Source organism: Salmo salar, chromosome ssa01 (genome assembly GCF_905237065.1).
Source record: "Salmo salar chromosome ssa01, Ssal_v3.1, whole genome shotgun sequence".
Lineage (NCBI taxonomy): Eukaryota > Metazoa > Chordata > Actinopteri > Salmoniformes > Salmonidae > Salmo > Salmo salar.
In genome coordinates this window covers 45,286,145-45,308,365 of record NC_059442.1, presented here as the reverse complement: position 1 = coordinate 45,308,365, position 22,221 = coordinate 45,286,145, and the positions used below count along the sequence as shown (strand labels likewise).

Genomic DNA, 22,221 nt, shown 5'->3' with positions numbered 1-22,221 from the left:
TCTATGTAGTGAGCAAGCAATGTTGAAAAGTCATCTTTAGACATGTACTTTTCATAAACGTAGTTTTTGTAAACAAATCAAAATAGATTTTAGATTCTTCAAAGTAGCCACCCTTTGCCTTGATGACAGCTTTGCACACTCTTGGCATTCTCTCAACCAGCTTCAACTGGAGTGCTTTTCCAACAATCTTGAAGGAGATCACACATATGCTGAGCACTTGTTGGCTGCTTTTCCTTCACTCTGCAGTCCAACTCACCCCAAACCATCTCCATCGGATTGAGTTTAGGAGATGGTGGAGGCCAGGTCATCTGATGCAGCACTCCATCACTCTCCTTCTTGGTCAAGTAGCCCTAACACAGCCTGGAGGTGTGTTGGGTCATTGTCCTGTTGAAAAACAAATGATAGTCCCACTAAGCGCAAACCAGATGGGATGGCGAATCGCTGCAGAATGCTATGGTAGTCATGCTGGTTAAGTGTGCCTTGAATTCTAAATAAATCACAGACAAAGCAAAGCACCCCCACACCATCACACCTCCTCCTCCATGCTTCATGGTGGGAACCACACATGTGGAGATCATCCGTTCACCTACTCTGCATCACACAAAGACACGGCGGTTGGAACCAAAGATCTCAAATTTGGACTCATCAGACCATAGGACAGATTTCCACCGGTCTAATGTCCATTGTTCGTGTTTCTTGGCCCAAGCAAGTCTCTTCTTATTATTGGTGTCCTTTGGTAGTCGTTTCTTCACAGCAATTCGACCATGAAGGCCTGATTCACGCAGTCACATCTCAACATCAACTGTTCAGAGGAGTCTGTTACTTGAACTCTGTGAAGCATTTATTTGGGCTAGCAATCTGAGGTGCAGTTAACTCTAATGAACTTATCCCCTGCAGCAGAGGTAGAGCAGTTTCATCATAGTGCTTGATGGTTTTTGAGTTCTTGAAATGTTTAGAATTGACTGACCTTCATGTCTTAAAGTAATGATGGACTGGTGTTTCTCTTTGCTTATTTGAGTTGTTCTTGGTCTTTTACCAAATAGGGCTATCTTCTGTATACTACCCCTACCTTGTCACAACACAACTGATTGGCTCAAAGGCATTAACAAGGAAATAAATTCCAGAAATTAACAAGGCACACCTGTTAATTGAAATGCATTCCAGGTGACTACCTCATGAGGCTGGTTGAGAGAATGCCAAGAGTGTGAAAAGCTGTCAGCAAGGCAAAGGGTGGCTACAAGTGTTTAACACTTTTTGGGTTACTACATGATTCCATATCTATTATTTCATAGTTTTGATGTCTTCACTATTATTCTACAATGTAGAAAATATTAAAATAAAGAAAAACCCTTGAATGATTAGTTGTGTCCAAACGTTTGACTGGTACTGTATAAATATACACTAAAGTATGTGGACACCTGTTCAAATCAGTTGATTCGGCTATTACAGCCACACCCGTTGCTGACAAGTGTATAAAATTAAGCACACAGCCATGCAATCTCCATAGACAAACATTGGCAGTAGAATGGCCTTACTGAAGAGCTCAGTGACTTTCAATGTGGTACTGTCATAGGATACCACCTTTCCAACAAGTCAGTTCGTCAAATTTATGCCCTGCTAGAGCTGCCCCGGTCAACTGTAAGTGCTGTTATTGTGAAATGGAAACGTCTAGGAGCAACAACGGCTCAGCCGCGAAGTGGTAGGCCACACAATCTCATAACAGAACCGAGTCCTGTAGCTCGCAAAAAAAAAAACAAAAAAAAAAACAAACAAAAAAAAATTAAAAAAAAAAAAAAAAAATCGCCTGTCTTCAGATGCAACACTCACTGCCTCTGGAAGCAACGTCAGGACAAGAACTGTTCATTGGAAGCTTCATGAAATGGGTTTCCATGGCCGAGCAACCGCATACAAGCCTAAAATTACCATGCACAATGCCAAGCATCGCCTGGAGTGGAGTAAAGCTTGCCACCATTGGACTCTGGAGCAGTGGAAACGAATCACGCTTCGCCATATGGCAGTCCGGCGGACAAATCTGGGTTTGGCAGATGCCAGGAGAACGCTACCTGCCCCAATGCATAGTGCAAATTGTAAAGTCACGGTTCGGGCCAGGCCCCTTAGTTCCAGTGAAGGGAAATCTTAACGCTACAGCATACATTCTAGATTCTGTGCTTCCAACTTTGTGGCAACAGTTTGGGGAAGGCACTTAACTGTTCCAGCATGACAATGACCCTGTGCACAAAGTGAGGTCCAATGGTTTGTCGAGATCAGTGTGGAACAACTTGACTGGCCTGCACAGAGCACTGACCTCAACCCCATCGAACAGCTTTGGGATGAATTGGAACGCCGACTGTGAGCCAGGCCTAATTGCACAACATCAGTGCCCGACCTCACTTGGAAGCAAGTCCCTACAGCAATGTTCCAACATCTAGTGGAAAGCCTTCCCAGAAGAGTGGAGGCTGATATAGAAGCAAAGCAGCATATTAATGCCCATGATTTTGGAATGAGGTGTTTGACAAGCAGGTGTCCACATACTTTTGGTCATGTAGTGTATTTTTTTGAATGGTTATGATGGTTAATGAATTTTCATGACGTTCTTCATCCATAACCGTCGGTTAAGCGGGTCTACGGCAATTGTGCCAGCCATACTTAGAAATACCATGTTTAAAACAACAAACCATGCCTTTTATTTCTGTCTTAAACATTTTATATTTCACCTTTATTTAACCAGGTAGGCTAGTTGAGAACAAGTTCTAATTTGCAACTGCGGCCTGGCCAAGATAAAGCATAGCAATTCGACAGATACAACAACACCGAGTTACACATGGAAAAAACAAAACATAGTTAATAATACAGTAGGAAAAAAAAGAAAAAAAAGTCTATATACAAATGAGGTAAGATAAGGGAGTTATGGGTAAGATAAGGGGAAACATTGGAATGGTAGATGTGCAGAAGATGAATGAACAAGTAGAGATACTGAGGTGCAAAGGAGCAAGATAAATAAATAAATAAATAAATACAGTATGGGGATGAGGTAGATAGATGGGCTGTTTACAGATGGGCTATGTACAGGTGCAGTGATCTGTGAGCTGCTCTGACAGCTGGTGCTTAAAGCTAGTGATGGAGATATGAGTCTCCAGCTTCAGTGATTTTTGCAGTTCGTTCCAGTCATTGGCAGCAGAGAACTGGAAGGAAAGGCGACCAAAGGAGGAATTGGCTTTGGGGGTGACCAGTGAGATATACCTGCTGGAGCGCATGCTACGAGTGGGTGCTGCTATGGTGACCAGTGAGCTGAGATAAGGCGGGGCTTTACCTAGCAGAGACTTGTAGATAACCTGTAGCCAGTGGGTTTGGCGACGAATATGAAGCGAGGGCAAACCAACGAGAGCGTACAGGTCGCAGTGGTGGGTTGTGTATGGGGCTTTGGTGACAAAACGGATGGCACTGTGATAGACTGCATCCAATTTGTTGAGTAGAGTATTGGAGGCTATTTTGTAAATGACATCACCGAAGTCGAGGATCGGTAGGATGGTCAGTTTTACGAGGATATGTTTGGCAGCATGAGTGAAGGATACTTTATTACGATATAGGAAGCCGATTCTAGATTTAATTTTGGATTGGAGATGCTTAATGTGAGTCTGGAAGGAGAGTTCACAGTCTAACCAGACACCTAGGTATTTGTAGTTGTCCACGTATTCTAAGTCAGAGCCATCCAGAGTAGTGATGCTGGACGGGCGGGCAGGTGGGGGGCAGTGATCGATTGAATAGCATGCATTTAGTTTTACTAGCATTTAAGAGCAGTTGGAGGCCACGGAAGGAGAGTTGTATGGCATTGAAGCTCGTCTGGAGGTTAGTTAACACAGTGTCCAAAGAGGGGCCAGAAGTATACAGAATGGTGTCGTCTGCGTAGAGGTGGATCAGAGAATCACCAGCAGCAAGAGCGACATCATTGATGTATACAGAGAAGAGAGTCGGCCCGAGAATTGAACCCTGTGGCACCCCCATAGAGAGTGCCAGAGGTCCGGACAACAGGCCCTCCGATTTGACACACTGAACTCTATCAGAGAAGTTGTTGGTAAACCAGGCGAGGCAATCATTTGAGAAACCAAGGCTGTCGAGTCTGCCAATAAGAATGTGGTGATTGACAGAGTCGAAAGCCTTGGCCAGGTTGATGAATACGGCTGCACATTAATGTCTCTTATCGATGGCGGTTATGATGTCGTTTAGGACCTTGAGCGTGGCTGAGGTGCACCCATGACCAGCTGGGAAACCAGATTGCATAGCGGAGAAGGTACGGTGGGATTCGAAATGGTCGGTAATCTGTTTGTTAACTTGGCTTTCAAAGACCTTAGAAAGACAGGATAGATATAGATCTGTAGCAGTTTGGGTCTAGAGTGTCACCCCTTTGAAGAGGGGGATGACCGTGGCAGCTTTCCAATCTTTGGGAATCTCAGATGATATGAAAGAGAGGTTGAACAGGCTAGTAATAGGGGTTGCAACAATTTCGGCAGATAATTTTAGAAAGAGAGGGTCCAGATTGTCTAGCCTGGCTGATTTGTAGGGGTCCAGATTTTGCAGCTCTTTCAGAACATCAGCTATCTGGATTTGGGTGAAGGAGAAATGGTGGGCGCTTTGGCGGGTTGCTGTGGAGGGTGCCGGGCAGTTGACCGGGGTAGGGGTAGCCAGGTGGAAAGCATGGCCAGCCGTAGAGAAATGCTTATTGAAATTCTCAATGATAGTGGATTTATCAGTGGTGCCAGTGTTTCCCAGCCTCAGAGCAGTGGGCAGATGGGAGGAGGTGCTCTTAATCTCCATGGACTTTACAGTGTCCCACAACTTTTTTGAGTTTGTACTACAGGATGCAAATTTCTGTTTGAAAAAGCTAGCCTTAGCTTTCCTAACTGCCTGTGTATATTTGTTTCTAACTTCCCTGAAAAGTTGCATATCACGGGGGCTATTCTATGCTAATGCAGAACGCCACAGGATGTTTTTGTGCTGGTCAAGGGCAGACAGGTCTGGAGTGAACCAAGGACTATATCTATTCCTAGTTCAACATTTTTTTGGAATGGGGCATGCTTATGTAAGATGGTGAGGGAGGCACTTTTAAAGAATAAACAGGCATCCTCTACTGACGGGATGAGGTCAATGTCATTCCAGGATACCCCGGCCAGTTCGATTAGAAAGGCCTGCTCTCAGAAGTGTTTTAGGGTTTTAGCGTTTGACAGTGATGAGGGGTGGTCGTTTGGTCGCAGACCCATTATGGATGCAGGCAATGAGGCAGTGATCGCTGAGATCTTGATTGAAAACAGCAGAGGTGTATTTGGAGAGCGAGTTAGTTAGGATGATATCTATGAGGGTGCCCGTGTTTACGTATTTGGGGTTGTACCTGGTAGGTTAATTGATAATGTGTGTAAGATTGAGGGCATCAAGCTTAGATTGTAGGATAGCCGGAGTGTTAAGCATGTCCCAGTTTAGGCCACCTAGTAGCACGAGCTCAGAAATAGATGGGGGGCAATCAATTCACATATGGTGTCGAGGACACAGCTGGGGGCAAGAGGGTGGTCTATAGCAAGCGCAACAGTGAGAGACTTGTTTCTGGAAAGGTGCATTTTTAGAAGTAGAAGCTTGAATTGTTTGGGTACAGACCTGGATAGTAAGACAGAATTCTGCAGGCTATCTTTGCAGTAGATTGCAACACCGCCCCCTTTGGCAGTTCTATCTTGCCGGAAAATGTTATAGATAGGGATGGAGAATTCAGGGTTTTTGGTGGTTTTCCGAAGCCAGGATTCAAACACGGCAAAGACATCCGGGTTGGCAGAGTGTGCTAAAGCAGTGAGTAAAACAAACTTAGGGAGTAGGCTTCTAATGTTAACATGCATGAAACCAAGGCTTTTACGGTTACAGAAGTCAACAAATGAGAGCACCTGGGGAGTGGGATTGGAGCTAGGCACTGCAGGACCTGGATTAACCTCTCTAGGGGAGGTGGGACGAAATCGTCCCACACTATTCAACAGCCAGTGACAAATCAGATCGCCAAATTAAAACCACAAAATGTCATAATTCAAAGTTCTCAAACATAGGACTATTTTACACCATTTTATAGATACACTTCTCCTGAATCGAGAGTACATAGACAAAAAAAACACACAGCCATTTCCAAGCAACTTGCATGCATCACAAATACCCAAAACACAGCTAAATGCAGCACTAACCTTTGATGATCTTCATCAGATGACACTCCTAGGACATTATGTTATACAATACATGCATGTTTTGTTCAATCAAGTTCATATTTATATCAAAAACCAGCTTTTTACATTAGCATGTGATGTTCAGAACTAGCATACCCACCGAAAACTTCCAGTGAATTTACTAAATTACTCACGATAAATGTTGACAAAATGCATAACAATTATTTTAAGAGTTATAGATACAGAACTCCTTTATGCAATCGCTATGTTCGTGCAATCGCTATGTTCGCTTTTCGGCGAAAGCACATTTTGCAATATTCTGAGTACATAGCTCGGCCATCACAGCTAGCTAATTTGATACCCACCAAGTTTGGGACAACCTAAACTCAGAATTACTATTAGAAAAATTTGATTACCTTTGCTGTTCTTCGTCAGAATGCACTCCCAGGACTTCTACTTCAACAACAAATGTTGTTTTGGTTCCAAATAATCCATAGTTATATCCAAATACCGCCGTTTTGTACGTGCGTTCAGGTCACTATCCGAAGGGTAACGCGCGAGCGCATTTCGTGACAAAAAAAATCAAAATATTCCATTACCGTACTTCGAAGCATGTCAAACGCTGTTTAAAATAAATTTTTAGGCTACTTTTCTCGTAAAATAGCGATAATATTCCAACCGGGCAATGTTGTATTCATTCAGAGAGAGAAAGAAAAACATGGAGAAGCCTCGTGAACGCGCATCTCAGTCTCACTGTCCCCAGGGCTGACCACTCACAAACAGAGCTGCTGTACTTTGCCCAGAGACAGCAGACACCCCATTCCACTTTCTGGCGGCTTTAGAGAGCCAATGGAAGCCTTAGAAAGTGTCACGTTACAGCACAGATGCTGTATTTTCGATAGAGATGCAACAGAAGGACAACAAATTGTCAGACAGGACACTTCCTGTATGGAATCTTCTCAGGTTTTGGCCTGCCATATGAGTTCTGTTATACTCACAGACACCATTCAAACAGTTTTAGAAACTTTAAGGTGTTTTCTATCCAAATCTACTAATTATATGCATATTCTAGTTTCTGGGCAGGAGTAGTAACCAGATTAAATCGGGCACGTTATTTATCCGGCTGTGAAAATACTGCCCCCTATACCACAACAGGTTAACCTCTACATCACCAGAGGAACAGAGGAGAAGTAGGATAAGGGTACGGCTAAAAGCTATACGAACTGGCCGTCTAGGAAGCACACAGGAGACAGTACCTGAAATGTCAACCACAGAATGCGTAGAGCTATCTAATGTAATCTATTACAAAAATAAAGCATATGGAACATGGAGAAAAATCCACCAAATTCTTCCTGAATCAAAATCATTTGCAAAAACTCATGACTAAAGATGGAGTCATCCATGATTCCCCGAATTATATTTTAAAAGAGGAAGCTAATAGATGTTTTCTTTTCTGTCTCATCCTCACCCTCTGGATGACGATTAATAAAACAAATAGAAAATTAACAAATGAAAAAAAAGATCAGTGCGAAGGTCAAATTACAGAGGAATAACGTTTTCAGGCTATTAAATCCTTTCAGTCTGGAAAAACCCCAGGGCTTGATGGTACAGATATATCAAGCCTTTTTTGATATACTTAAAGCTCCATTATTAGCTTGTTTTAACTACTCCTATAGAAATGGTCGTTTGTCAGGTACTCAGTAGGAAGGTCTGATTTCACTATTATTAAAACAAGACCCAGATGGTAAATATAAAGATCCAGTCTAACAAACTGGAACCCCTTACACTTCAATGCTGTGATGCAAAAATACTAGCAAAATGCATAGGATTCAGAATTAAAAGGTTTTACCAGGTACTGTTCATCCTGATCAGAGAGTTTTTTTTTACATGGGCGACACATTGGAGATAATATACGACAACTACTGGAAATAATAGAACAACATAGAACAACATGAAACATCTAAGAGGCCAGGCCTGGTAATCATAGAGGATTTTGAAAAGGCATTTGATAAAGTAAGACTGGATTTAAACATTTTGGTGAGTCTCTTATTCAATGGGTAAAAGTAACGTATAGCAAAACCAGGTGTAACATAGTAAATAGCGGCTCCTTCTCAGAGAGTTTTGAACCATCAAGAGAAGTTAAACAAGGGTGTCCGCTGCCACTATATTGATTCGTTATAACCATCAAAATGCTAGCTATTAAAATCAGATCAAATAACATTAGAGGATTAGAAATCCAAGGCTTAAAAACAAAGTTGTCCATGAATGTCGATAAGTTTTATATGAAGTCCACAATCTAGATCCCTGCAATGTCTCATTGAAGATCTAGATAACTTTCCTGGCCTCGCTGGACTAAAACCTTTGATAAGTGTACAATATTACTTATTGGATCTTTAAAAACACAACATTTATATTACCCTACAGTTTACCTATAAAATGGGCTGACGGTGAGGTAGACATACTTGGGATTCATATCAGAAAATATGTAAATGAGCTCTCCACAATGAATTTCAATAGAAAACGAGTAACATAGACAAGATCCTGCAACCATGGAGAGGTAAATATCTGTCTATTTATGGAAAAATGTGACTGGTTAAGTTCTCACTTATGGCGCTGCCTACTCCTGATGATTCGTTTTTCAAATTATATGAGCAAAAAATATTTAGCTTTATCTGGGATGATAAACCAGACAAGATAAAGTGTGCCTATCTATACAATGAATATGAACTGGTTGGGTTGAGATGATTAAATCTAAAAACACAACCTCGCTCTAAAAGCTTCATTTTTTCAAAAGTTTTATTTGAACCCTAAATGGTTCTCAAGTAGATTACTAAGAAAAGCTCATCCATTGTTTAAAAATTGCCCTTTTGCAGATTGCCATGTCTCATTTTCAATTACTTTCAAATGAAACCTTGTTCAAATTATCTCTCTTTTTCAAACAAGCATTGCAGAGCTGGTTACAATTTCAATTTCATCCGCCAGAAAAGACAGAACAAATATTACCACAAATATTATGGTTGAACTCAAATGTGCTGGTTGATAAAATACCTGTATGGAATGGTAGACTTATGTCTTTAATGGAGTTGTGTGGGAAGGTCTGCTCAATCCAAGATTACAACCAATTGATTTTAGCATTACCCCAAAAATGGAGGCAGGTGTCAGCGGTAGGAGGTAGGGAACTGGTCTGTCTGTCCAATATACTGTAAAGGCTCAAAACTGGCAGAGGAACAAAAATAGCATAAATAGTATACCAGTTTCATATGAGGAACAGGATGTTGACAGCTGTGCCATACAGTTTGCAAAATTGCTGGGAAGAGATTTTTGATTAACCGATTCCATGGCACAAGGTGTATGAGTTGATATATAAAATGATACAAGATTCAAGACTTCGTGCCTTTCAGCTAAAATTATTGTACAGAATTCTTGCCACCAACAAGGATATAGGATATAGAATCAATAGACCATTTGTTCTGGTATTGCCCTCAGGTAGCCTGTTTCTGGAATGGCTAAAAGAAGAATAACAATAATGTAAAATTGACCATAGAAATAGCATTGTTGGGAGATCTGGAGAGACCTAGTCAGTCAATTACTAATACTCTTAGTAAAAGTATTTATCTTCAACTCGCAATCTGTGGATTCTATTCGAATAGATTCAAATTGTATGTTAAACATCACAGCATAGTTGAAAGATATATGGTGTGTAGAAAACCAAAGAGGATTGCCAGCAGAGATAGGTGAGACGGGCTGAGGGAAACTGAGGGTTGGGATGTGGAACTGGAGACAAGTTGGAGTGCAGTTGCTGGGCAGGGGATAGAATGATGGTCAAAGATAAAAGTAAAACATATGGTTGATGGGCAGCTCTCAGGGAACTGTGGGAGGGATCTTGAACGGTTGGTGGTCTGGCAGTTGTGAGCTGGTTCAGACCCCCATTTTGACTTGGTGGGAGATCTGTCGACTTGCCCTTGGGTGGGGCGCTTGACCCTGGTTGCTCTGGATGGGATTCTGTTAGATAACGGAATGTAATGTAATGTTGAGCGGCTTCACTGCAGGTACATTGTATGTTTTAATATTTAATAAAATAAAAGTTATAAAAAATGTATATGTGTGTGTGCACCCTGTACCTTTGATCTAAGAGTAACTCCTGTTTTACTTCCTCCCAGCAGGAGGGGGGGATTCTTGTCTTTGGGTTTTTTGTTGTTGTTCCTGTTTTCTAAAACACACACGGTACACACAAACGTACACACACACAGTGCTCAAGTGGAAAGCCCTCCTTGACCAGGGTTTCCCAAACTGTTTTTTGTCCCAGCACTACACAGCTGATTCAAATAATCAACTAATCATCAAGCTTTGATAATTTGAATCAGCTGTGTAGTGTTAGGTCAATAACCAAAACGTGCACCCTTTGGGGTCCCGAGGAATGAGCTTTGGAAAGGCTGACCTTTTCCAAAAGCATCCCAGGCAACTAAACAGCCTCAGTTAGAAGATGGCAGTGTTTAATATCAGGTGACAACACACACACACACAAACGCCACTTCCCAGCGCACTGACAGCTGTGTGTTTGATAGGGAGCGACCAATAATCTTTCATCACCCACAGAAAGGTGAAATCTCAGGAAAAGTCAATACCGTGAGTTTGTGTCTCACTCTTACTGTCTCAAACTCTATTGTCACATTTCCTTCTCTCTTCCACAACGTATTTTCTTCTCCCTACCCGTCGCCGTCTCTCCCCCACCAATCTGTCATTACGTCAATCTCTCGATCATACCCTCTTCCTTCTTCTGTCGTTCATCATCTTTGGCTCCCTCCTTCACCCTCTCCCAGCGGCACATACACGTCAAAACACACACGCATGCACACCAAAACACACATAGTGTGTGTCCAATGGGAGCACTGTGTGTTTTATCACCGACCAGCAGCAGTATTTCCATGGATCTACTGGACGGATTAACCACACTGCTAAATGTCCAGGAGAGAGGGATGAGAGAAGCGGAGTAACAAAACGAGAAGAGACGAGAAGATAAGCATGCGCTCCATGTCTAAAGCCCCTGAACAGCGCTCATTGAGAACAGAACTCTGTTACCAAGACAACAGCTCCCAAAGCCAGACAGACAGTGCATGCTAAAGCTGTCTCTGCTGCTAGGCTAAATCCTGTTTTTAACTGGGCCAACACTCCAGGACCATCATAATAAGCACATTGTCCCAGTCCACACAACCATCCAACACTTCCTTCTCCTCTTGAGACATTCTCCTTTGAAAGCTATCCACGGGCTAATGTGGCTACGCTGACCAGTTCTGGCCTGTTAAGGGATTTTACTGGATTTTTAGACTTTCAGAAACAGGGAGCTTTTTTCTGAGGGAAGAGAAGTATATTGGGCTGAATTGTTATGTTGGACCTCTCTCTCAATCAGTTTCTTCCTATACATGATTAACCTATGTATATCTGCTCCTGTGTAGCTACCGGTAACTCACACTGTGAGGAATGGCTTCCAGTCAGTCACTTTACATCTACTGCTCCCCTCACAAAGAAAGCTGGTCTCCAAACATTCGCAAGTCAGAGAACTCTGATAGTATACTCATGTAGCCAAGACCAATTGGTTTCTCATCCATCGCTCTGTAAACTGGCATCCATGTTGTTCGGCACCAAATGTCCCATAGATTTGGTGCAAACATAGCATAAAGGTTGTGTTACACAGAGGACAGAGTAAAAGGACTGATGGAGTAAAAGTTAAAACTAGTTGAGTGCAGTGACAGATCAGCATTGACCTTCGGAGGGCAATGGCTGACGCAGCTCTGACCAAGCAGAATTAGTCAAATCAGCATAGACCTCCCGCCAAGATCTAAGAGGCCACCACACCTCTGGGAGAGAGGTTTAGAAAGACAGAGAGAGAGTAGAAAGAAAGGAGAGAAAGGTTTAAAAAAAAACAGTATAAAAAGAAAGAGGGCTAGAGAGTGTGAGAAAAAGAGGAGAGAAGAGAGATAGCTAGGTTTCCATCCAATTGGCGACAGATTCATGTACATATAAAAAAGTCTGCATATAGAAAATAGGCGAATATTCCCACCAGTGGTGTGTTTCCACCAAACTGTCGTGTTGCAGATAAGTTAAAGTTTTCAAGTAATGAAATAAAAATAGAATGTTTAATGCGTTTCCATCACATCACTCATTTTCAACTCAACTGATAGTCGTCACAAAAACGGTTGCGTTAAATAGCAAAATGTGTCTACTCTGTTCTTGGCATGTGCACTTTAGTGAACATCTTGAAGATACAGTGAGGGTAGGATAGTCTATATGATGAGATTGTGGATAGAGCGAGATTGTTTTTATTTGTCAAAATGGCCGTCAAGCATCGATCATCATGTCACCAGAATAAGCCCCTCGACATTTATTGGAAAGGAGCATCAAGCTCATACCATGCACTTTCACCACCCTGTGAAGTTCATCATAACTTAAAAGGTGGCTACTTTGAAGAATCTCAAATATAAAATATATTTTGATTTGTTTAACCTCTATGGGCTAGGTGGGACGCTAGCGTGCCACCCGTGGTGCACTCCATCAACAGCAGGTGCATTTCAAGAGCGGCAAATTTGAATCCAAATAAATGTCAAAATTCAAATTTTGAATGCAGGCCACTTCCTGCATGGAATCTTCTCAGGTTTTGGCCTGCCATATGAGTTCTGTTATACTCACAGACACCATTCAAACAGTTTTAGAAACTTTAGGGTGTTTTCTATCCAAAGCCAATAATTATATGCATATTCCAGTTACTGGGCAGGAGTAGTAACCAGATTAAATCGGGTACGTTTTTTATCCAGCCGTGTCAATACTGCCCCCTAGCTCTAACAGGTTAATGGCTGCTGGTTCACAGGAAGTTGTTTAATTTTAAATAACTTACTGTCAACTAGTTGCAAGTGGATTATTGTAAAATGAACAGTAATTTACAGTAGCTAATCCATCACACTCACTGACCTGATGGTTTGGTAAGGAAGTGAGACCAAAAAACGCCTGCAATATTCTGATAGGCTGCTGCTGCTACAGTATGCTGCCAATCAGCAAGTGATGTGCATGTTGCCAACAGAAGATTCTGTGAAGAAAACATGCAACAATTTTAAAGATTTTACTGAGTTACAGTTCATATAAGGGCATCAGTCAATATAATCAATAGATTAGGGCCTAATTAATTTGATTTCACATGACAGGAAATACAGATACCATAAAGAAATGAGGTGCGTGGATCAGAAAACCAGTGAGTATCTGCTGTGACCACCATTTGCCTCATGCAGCGCGGCACATCTCATTCGCATAGAGTTGATCAGGCTGTTGATTGTTGCTTGTGGAATGTTGTCCCACTCTTCAATGGCTGTGCGAAGTCGCTGGATATTGGCGGGAACTGGAACACGCTGTCGTCCGTCAATCCAGAGCGTTCCAAACAAAAACGCCCCTTTTAAACAATTAACAGTTAAAGATAGCTCATACCCTTGGTTTTCTTCATAGTTATCTAAGCTCATTCAGAGAAGAAATCAGGCATGGGCCAAAGCAAGGAAAACTGACTTTGTAGTTGACTGGCAATCTTTCAGACAATTGAGAAACAGATGTACTGTATCGATTAAGAAAGCTAAATCAAGCTACTTTTTAAGCTCTGACTGCTGGTGATCCTACAAAATGTTGGAAAACAGTAATTGCCCTGAAGTGTAGAAATTCCTCTTCTTCCCTGCCTAAGCAAGTCTGTCTGACTCTGTCATCATAACTGAGAAGAACGGGATAAGAGATGCTCTTAATATTAATTTTATAATCTTGGCAGGTTTTTCATTTGAGAGAAACGGTGGTGTAGTTGACCCTGGTCAGTCAATCGACTGCTCCTTCCTCTGCCAGCCTCTAGCTGACTCGACGGTTAACCCGTCAACTTCTAGTGAATATTTGTTTTCAATACACTTAACTATGTGTTATGTCCTAGATGCCTTGCTTAAGATTGATGTAAAAAAAAATATTTAAAAAAATCCACTGAAGCTGATATGCTTGATCCCTTTTTGCTGCAGCTCTCTGCCCCCCGATTGCTGAATCATTAACCCATATGTTTAACCTATTATATCTGGTACTATCCCCAAGATTTGAAAGGCGGCCCATGTACTCCCCCCTTCACACAGGTGGTGACCCTTGTGACTTAAATAATTAATCTGCCTATGTCTAAACTTTCTTGCCTAGCTAAAATATTATAATCCTTGATTCATTCTTTCCCACTAGTAATTACCAGTTGGAGATGATTCTTCTCAGTCATGTGTGGTAAATTTCCACTTGGTTACCAACACAGAAATTACGCTGCGTTCACGTGCTAGTCGAAACTAGGAAATGTCCGACTTGCTAACTGTTTGTAGTTAATCGCGTGCCGCGTTCAACGAATTAGCAAATTGGAAATTTCAGAGCTTCCTAGCATGTGAACGGGGCTATAATAGTGATGTTACGTTTGATACCGGAGCTCCGAGGCATGCAACTAACTTCGAAACAAATAATTAAAATCGGCCTATTTCTAAACTTTGTTGCCTAGCTAAAATATTAGGGTATGGGCTGCTCTACACACACACACACACACACACACACACACACACACACACACACCTACCTGGAGTAGTGGAATGCTTTTAATAAAGAACCTTAGACATCAAAGACTTGAGCTCACGTTAGTGGGCGTGTGTGTGTGATGCTGGAGGGCATATCAGTGCGAGACGAGACACACGCAAGCGCTGCAGAGCACTGTTCACATAACAGCCATCTGATCCACTCCGCGTCTCACACACACACACACAGGTTCTCTAAAAGAGCACTGCAGTGGTTTCTAGGATCCATCAGATATAGATGCCCTCTCTTTCCCCTCTTTAATTAATGTATTCACTCGTTTATCTGATCCCTTCTTCCTCTCAGGCTTCTCCACTCATCTCTGTGATTAGAATCTTTCCTCACAGGTGGACTGCAGGAGGAGGGAGGGTGGGAGAAAGGGAATGGTGAGAAAGAATGGGGAGAGAGGAAAGAAGGGGAGGCGAGATGGAGAGAGGACGAGATCTCTCGGAGCCTAAGGCAGGTAAATAGTATTCTCCACACCTTGTTATCATGTTATACGCGTGTTAACGCACACACAGACCTGGGGTTCAAGAGCTCAGAGAGGACAGAAGACACACACACACACACACACACACACACACACACACACACACGTATCAGGGAGCAGGAAATGGGGCAACTCCTCTGGGACTTGTTCGCTACTGTACGGAGTTACCATGACGATTACATTAGCCTTCTACCACATACCCCCACCACACAGGAATTCTAATGAGATGTGTGTGTGTTTTACTGCCTATTGGGATCCCAAGCCAGGGAAATTGTCAGCCTCAATGAAGACAACACATCTGGAAAAAGAAGGGGGCGACCTTGATAACAAAAGCTAAAACCAGCACACTTCTAGTTTTAGAAATCTGAACATGTTCAAGACAGACTTAAACCTATCGGAAATATTAAGTTAGCCGGAAGAAGACTACTGTGATTGCTAGCTTCTACATCAGAGATGCAGGTGTTTTTTTTTAATAGACTGATAATAGGCTAGAGGAAGCTGCTTCCCTACAAATAACCAGCAAATGGAAGAACAGACATCTGCTAAACAAAGGGACAATTCAATCATAAAAATAACAAAATCGGATAGGAAACTGATTAGACAAACAAAGGAATACCTTGAAGATTAGGGAGCAGAGGAAACATTAATGAAAGAAAAAAAGGGGGAGACTGGGCTGGGCTGTGCTGATAGAGACATCTCCTGAGCAGGTAAATAGGAGAGGTTTGAAAGACAGAAAGAGAAAGTGAGAGAGTGATAAAGATCAGCTAATATCTGCCCCATTAAGAGCACTCACTGATGAGGAATGGAGAGAGTGAAGAAAATAAGAAACATTTATTTCCAGAGGATAAGTCAATTCCATAGCCATGGTAATCAGGTTCAAGGTTTTCCTGAGAGGCTTTACATCCTTCCTTCCTTCTTCATCTCCACTAAACAAAACAATCACGTAAAAGAGCATAGACCCTAACATGGGAGGCACATGGCTGGTTCTATATGGTCGAGATGGCCAACCATCTCTCTACCCCCCCCCTCTGTCTTTCACACTCATACTGTATGCACAGAAAAAGGAGAGGAGGGGGGAGAAGAGAAGAGGAACTTAAATAGTGAGGGGAACAGAACGAAGGGAATAAATAGTTGCAATGTAGCGGCATTAGCTAAGTTTGAGAGGTACTCCGTGTAACCTCTTAAAGTAGCTGGAGGGGTAGAACTGATGGTGGGGGAAATTAGCATATTCTCTCTTTCTACCACACAGTTAACAGAGCAGCCTCCTCATTGCACTGCTTTAATAGGACCCAAACTACAGCAGAAAGTTTAATTTAGGAATGATAATTAATTCACTTATTCATCAGGCTCCATTTCCTGCAGATTACACACACACACCAGTTTTAGTCTTTGGTTAAACTTCCACTAATCTTTCCCACTCAAGTGCTGCACTCAGATATAGTCAATTAAAACCAGCCACTGATAAGAGTGAAATGTTTCAATTCACAACAGTGTAATGTGATCCATTCTCTTCACTACAGTGGATTTGTAATAACAACAGTTAGCCGAGGGGTCTGGAGAAATCATGTTTATGAAAAAGTAGAAATGAAGAAATTGTAATTTGTTCATTTTAAAAAGGAACATGTTTAAAGTGAAGGTACCCTGAAGTTCAATCTCCACTGTAGAAAGTCCAATTTAACTGTTCATTGGGTCCTCAGTGTATGAATAGCGTGAGTTTTTCTGCAAACAATTTGCAATGTCGATTTAATTCAATTAAGGAGTGAGAGATGAGAAAGGAGAGAGGGAGAGGAGAGAGGTGAATATCCCTCAGTGCAGTAGGTGTTTAACCCTTTATACTTGTGGGAATTAGTCTATATGGACAGGGCTAAATGTAAATGTTTCTTAAAGAAGAAATATGAAAAGCATATGCATAACCATGGTAGCAATTAAAGGGAACAGTTTGGAGATAATGGGCAAATGATTAGACCAAAGGTGAGTACGTAATAGTTCACCTGAAAAGACTGGATCCAAACATTACACTGGATTTTATGTAATATGGACACATTCAGTAACATGATAAACTCTAGACCATCTTTACGCCACACACAGAGGTGCATACAAAGCTCTCCCTCACCCTCCATTTGGCTAATATGACCATAATTATATCCTCCTAATTCCTGTTTACAAGCAAAAACTAAAGCAGGAAGTACGGAAGTGGTCAGATGACACGGATGCTAGGCAACACAACTGTTTGCGAGCACAGACTGGAAAATGTTCTGGGATTCATCCAATGGCATTGAGGAGCATACTACCTCAGTCACCGGCTTCATCAGTAAGTGCATCGACAACGTTTTCCCCCCACAGTGACCATACGTATATCCCAACCAGTAGCCATGGATTACAGGAAACATCCGCACAAAGCCGGCAGGGGAGAGATACTCGGAGTGGTCTTCTTGTCCGACTTACACGGAACCCAAACCGGTTGCGCGCGTGTGCCATCATGCATAAATGTATTTTGTCCCCCCACACCAAACGCGATCACGACACGCAGGTTAAAATATCAAAACAAACTCTTAACCAATTACATTAATTTGGTGACAGGTCAAAAAGCATTAAACATTTATGGCAATTTAGCTAGCTAGCTTGCACTTGCTAATTTTTCCTATTTATCTAGCTTGCTGTTGCTAGCTAATTTGTCCTGGGATATAAACATTGAGTTGTTATTTTACCTGAAATGCACAAGGTTCTCTACTTCGACAATTAATCCACACATCAACCGAATCGTTTATAGTCATCGCTCCTCCTTCCAGGCCTTTTCTTCTCTGGACTTTATATTGCGATTGGCAACTTTCATAAATTAGGTGCATTACCGCCACCAACCTCGTTCGTCTTTCAGTCACCCACGTGGGTATAACCAATGAGGACATGGCACATGGGTACCTGCTTCTATAAACCAATGAGGACATGGGAGAGACAGGACTTGCAGCGCGATCTGCATAACAAATAGAACTGACTTCTATTCTTGCAATTGGCAACGCAGACGATCGTTGGTGCGTGCGAGCAGTGTGGGTGCAATAATTTAATAATATAGATCTCTAAATGTATTTTGTAACACTCGCGCACGGTGTAGTTAGGGTATTAGAAAGTGCGCACACCACCCACCGCTTCAGAGTATATTACTCACGAATGTTCAGTCTCTGGATAATAAAGTTGCCGAGCTCAGGGCGAGGATTTATTTCTAGAGAGACATCAGGGATTGTAACATACTCCGTTTCACGGAAACATGGTTCTCTCGGGATATACTGTCTGAATCCGTCGAGCCAGCTGGGTTCTCAGTTCATCGCGCAGACAGGAATAAATATCTCTCCGGGAAGAAGGCAGGCGGGGGTGTATGTTTCATGATTAACGACTCATGGTGTGATTGTGAAAACATACAGGAACTCCTTTTGTTCACCCGACCTAGAATACTTCACAATCAAACGCCGACCGTATTATCTCCCAAGAGAATTCTCTTCGGTTATATAGTCACAGCCGTATATATCCCCCCTGAAGCCGATACCATGATGGCATTTAAGGAACTACACTGTAGTTTGTGCAAATTGGAAACCACATATCCTGAGGCTGCATTTATTGTAGCTGGGGATTTTAACAAAGCAAATTTTAGGAAAACGCTACCGAAGTTCTACCAACACATGACTGCAGTTCTCACACTGCTAAAACTCTACCACTGCTATACCTACAAGGCCCCCCGCCACTCTCCTTTCAGCAAATCTGACCAATACTCCATTTTGCTCCTCCCTTCCTATAGGCAGACACTCAAACAGGAAGTACCTGTGCTAAGGACTATTCAACGCTGGTCTGAACAATCGGAATCCACGCTTCAAGATTGTTTTTATCTGCCACCAGAGATTCTGGGTTTGAGCCCAGGCTCTGTCGCAGCCGGCTGCGTCCGGGAGGTCCATGGGGCGACGCACAATTGGCCCAGCGTCGTCCGGGTTAGGGAGGGTTTGGCCGGCAGGGATATCCTTGTCTCATCGCGCATTAGCGACTCCTGTGGCAGGCCGGGCGCAGTGCACGCTGACCAGGTCGCCAGGTGTACTGTGTTTCCTCCGACACATTTGTGCAGCTGGCTTCCGGGTTGGATGTGCATTGTGTCAAGAAGCAGTGCGGCTAGGTTGGGTTGTGTTTTGGAGGACGCATGGCTCTCGACGTTCACCTCTCGAGTCCGTACGGGAGTTGCAGCGATGAGACAAAACTGTAACTACTACCAATTGGATACCATGAAATTGGGGAGAAAAAAGGGGTAGAAAAGAAAAATAATTGTTTTTATCACGCAGACTGGGATATGTTCTGGGTAGTCTCTGAGAATAATATTGATGACTATACTGATACGGTGACTCAGTTTATCAGGTAGTGTATAGGAGAAGTTATACCCACTGTGACAATTAAAACCTACCCAAACCAGAAACCGTGGATAGATGGCAGCATTCGTGCAAAACTGAAAGCGCAAACCACCGCATTTAACCATGGCAAGGTGACTGGGAATATGGCAGAATACAAACAGTGTAGTTATTCCCTCCGTAAGGCAATCATACAGACAAAAACATCAGTATAGAGACAAAGTGGAGTCGCAATTCAACGGCTCAGACACAAGACATATGTTGCAGGGTCTACAGACAATCACGGACTACAAAAGGAAAACCAGCCATGACGTCTTCCTTCCGGACAAGCTAAACACCTTCTTCGCTTCGCCCAGACGTGGCCCGCTACCAACGACTGTGGGCTTTCCTTCTCCGTGGTCGACATAAGACATTTAAGTGTGTTAACCCTCGCAAGGCTGCCGGCCCAGACGGCATCCCTAGCCGTGTCCTTAGAGCATGCGTAGACCAGCTGGCTGGGGTGTTTATGGACAAATTCAATCTCTCCTTATCCCAGTCTGCTGTCCCCACATGCTTCAAGATGGCAGCCATTGTTCCTGTACCCAAGAAGGCAAAGGTAACTGAACTAAATGACTATCGCCCCCCGTAGCACTCACTTCTGTCATCATGAAGTGCTTTGAGGGAGTAGTCATGGATCATATCACCTCTGCCTTACCTGTGACCCTAGACTCACATCAATTTGCTTACAGCCCCAATAGATACACAGATGATGCATTCGCCATCATACTGCACACTGCCCTATCCAATCTGGACAAGAGGAATACCTATGTAAAAATGCTGTTCATTGACTATAGCTCAGCATTCAACACCATAGTACCCTCCAAGCTCATCATTAAGCTCGAGGCCCTGGGTCTGAACCCTGCCCTGTGCAACTGGGTGCTGAACTTCCTGACAGGCCACCCCTAGGGAGTGAAGGTAGGAAACAGCACCCCCACTTTGCTGATCCTCAACACTGGGGCCCCACAAGGGTGCGTGCTCAGCCCCCTCCTATTCTCCCTGTTCACCCATGACTACGTGGCAACGCATGCCTCCAACTCAATCATCAACTTTCCAGACGACACAACAGTAGTAGTAGGCATGATTATCAACAATGACGAGACAGCCTACAGGGAGAAGGTGATGCTCTGGGAGTGTGGTGCCAGGTAAATAACCTCTCACTCAACGTCAAACAAAACAAAGGAGATGTTCTTGGACCTCAGAAAACAGCAGAGGGAGCATCCCCCTATCCACATCGACGGGACCTCAGTGGATAAGGTGGAAAGCTTCAAGATCCCCAGCGTACCCATCACTGACAAACTGAAATGGTCCACCCACACAGACAGTGTGGCGAAGAAGGCGCAACAGCGGCTCTTCAACCTCAGGAGGCTGAAGAAATGTGTCTTGGCACCTAAAACCCTCAAACTTTTACAGATGCACAATTGAGAGCATCCTGTATCACTGCCTGGTACGGAAACTGCACCGCACGCAACCGCAGGGCTCTCCAGAGGGTGGTGAGGTCTGCCCAACGCATCACCGGGTGAAAACTACCTGCACTCCATGACACCTACAGCACCCAATATCACAGGAAGGCCCAGAAGATCATCAAGGACATCAACCACCCGAGCAACTGCCTGTTCATCCCGCGATCATCCAGAAGCCGAGGTCAGAACAGGTGCATCAAAGCTGGGACCGAGAGACTGAAAAACAGCTTCCATCTCAAGGCCATCAGACTGTTAACCTCTCTTGGGTAGGGGGCAGTATTTTCACGTCCGGATGAAAAGTGTGCCCAAAGTAAACTGCCTGTTACTCAGGCCCAGAAGCTAGGATATGCATATAATTGGTAGATTTGGATAGATAACTCTAAAGTTCCTAAAACTGTTCAAATAATGTATGTATGTGAGTATAACAGAATTGATAGGGCAGGCAAAACCCCGAAGACAAACCATCCCCCCAAAACAAAATTCAGCCTACCACTATTTTCAATGGCTGTCACTGGCGCCAGCTAAACTGAATTTTTATGCATATAAAGGACATTATCGAACAAAAGGACCATTTGTGATGTAACTGGGACCTTTTGGAGTGCCAACAGAAGAAGATCAAAGGTAAGGCATTTATTATATTGCTATTTCTGACTTTCGTGTCGCACCTGCCTGGTTGAAATATGTTTTTCATGGTTTTGTATGCGGGGCGCTGTCCTCAGATAATCGCAAGGTGTGCTTTCACCGTAAAGCCTTTTTGAAATCTGACACAGCGGCTGGATTAACAAGAAGTTAAGCTTTATTTTGATGTATTACACTTGTGATTTTATGAAAGTTAAATATTTATAATTCTCTAATTTGAATTTCGCGCTCTGCAATTTCACCGGATGTTGGCCAGGTGGGACACTACCGTCCCACCTGCCCATAAGAAGTTAAACACCAATCAGTAGCACATTAGAGGCTGCTGCCTATACACATAGACTTGAAATCCCTGGCCACTTTAATAAATGGAACACTAGTCACTTTAATAATGTTTACATATTTTGCATTACTCATCATATACA

At 42.9% G+C, this 22,221-nt stretch overlaps 1 protein-coding gene across 4 annotated transcripts in view; it reads right to left on the bottom strand.

Moving 5' to 3' along the window:
- The window catches only part of efcab11 (EF-hand calcium binding domain 11), a 94,575-nt gene that overhangs the window by 20,178 nt on the left and 52,176 nt on the right, over positions 1 to 22,221 (bottom strand). Inside the window, exon 6 of one of the 4 annotated variants that reach the window (XM_045718417.1) lies at positions 13,490 to 13,623. The exons of the other annotated variants lie outside the window; for them this stretch is intronic. Coding sequence (XP_045574373.1) covers positions 13,593 to 13,623 — 31 coding nt within the window. The 3' untranslated portion in view covers positions 13,490 to 13,592. Of the gene's footprint in view, positions 1 to 13,489; positions 13,624 to 22,221 lie in introns of those variants that run through there. 4 annotated transcript variants of the gene reach the window in all.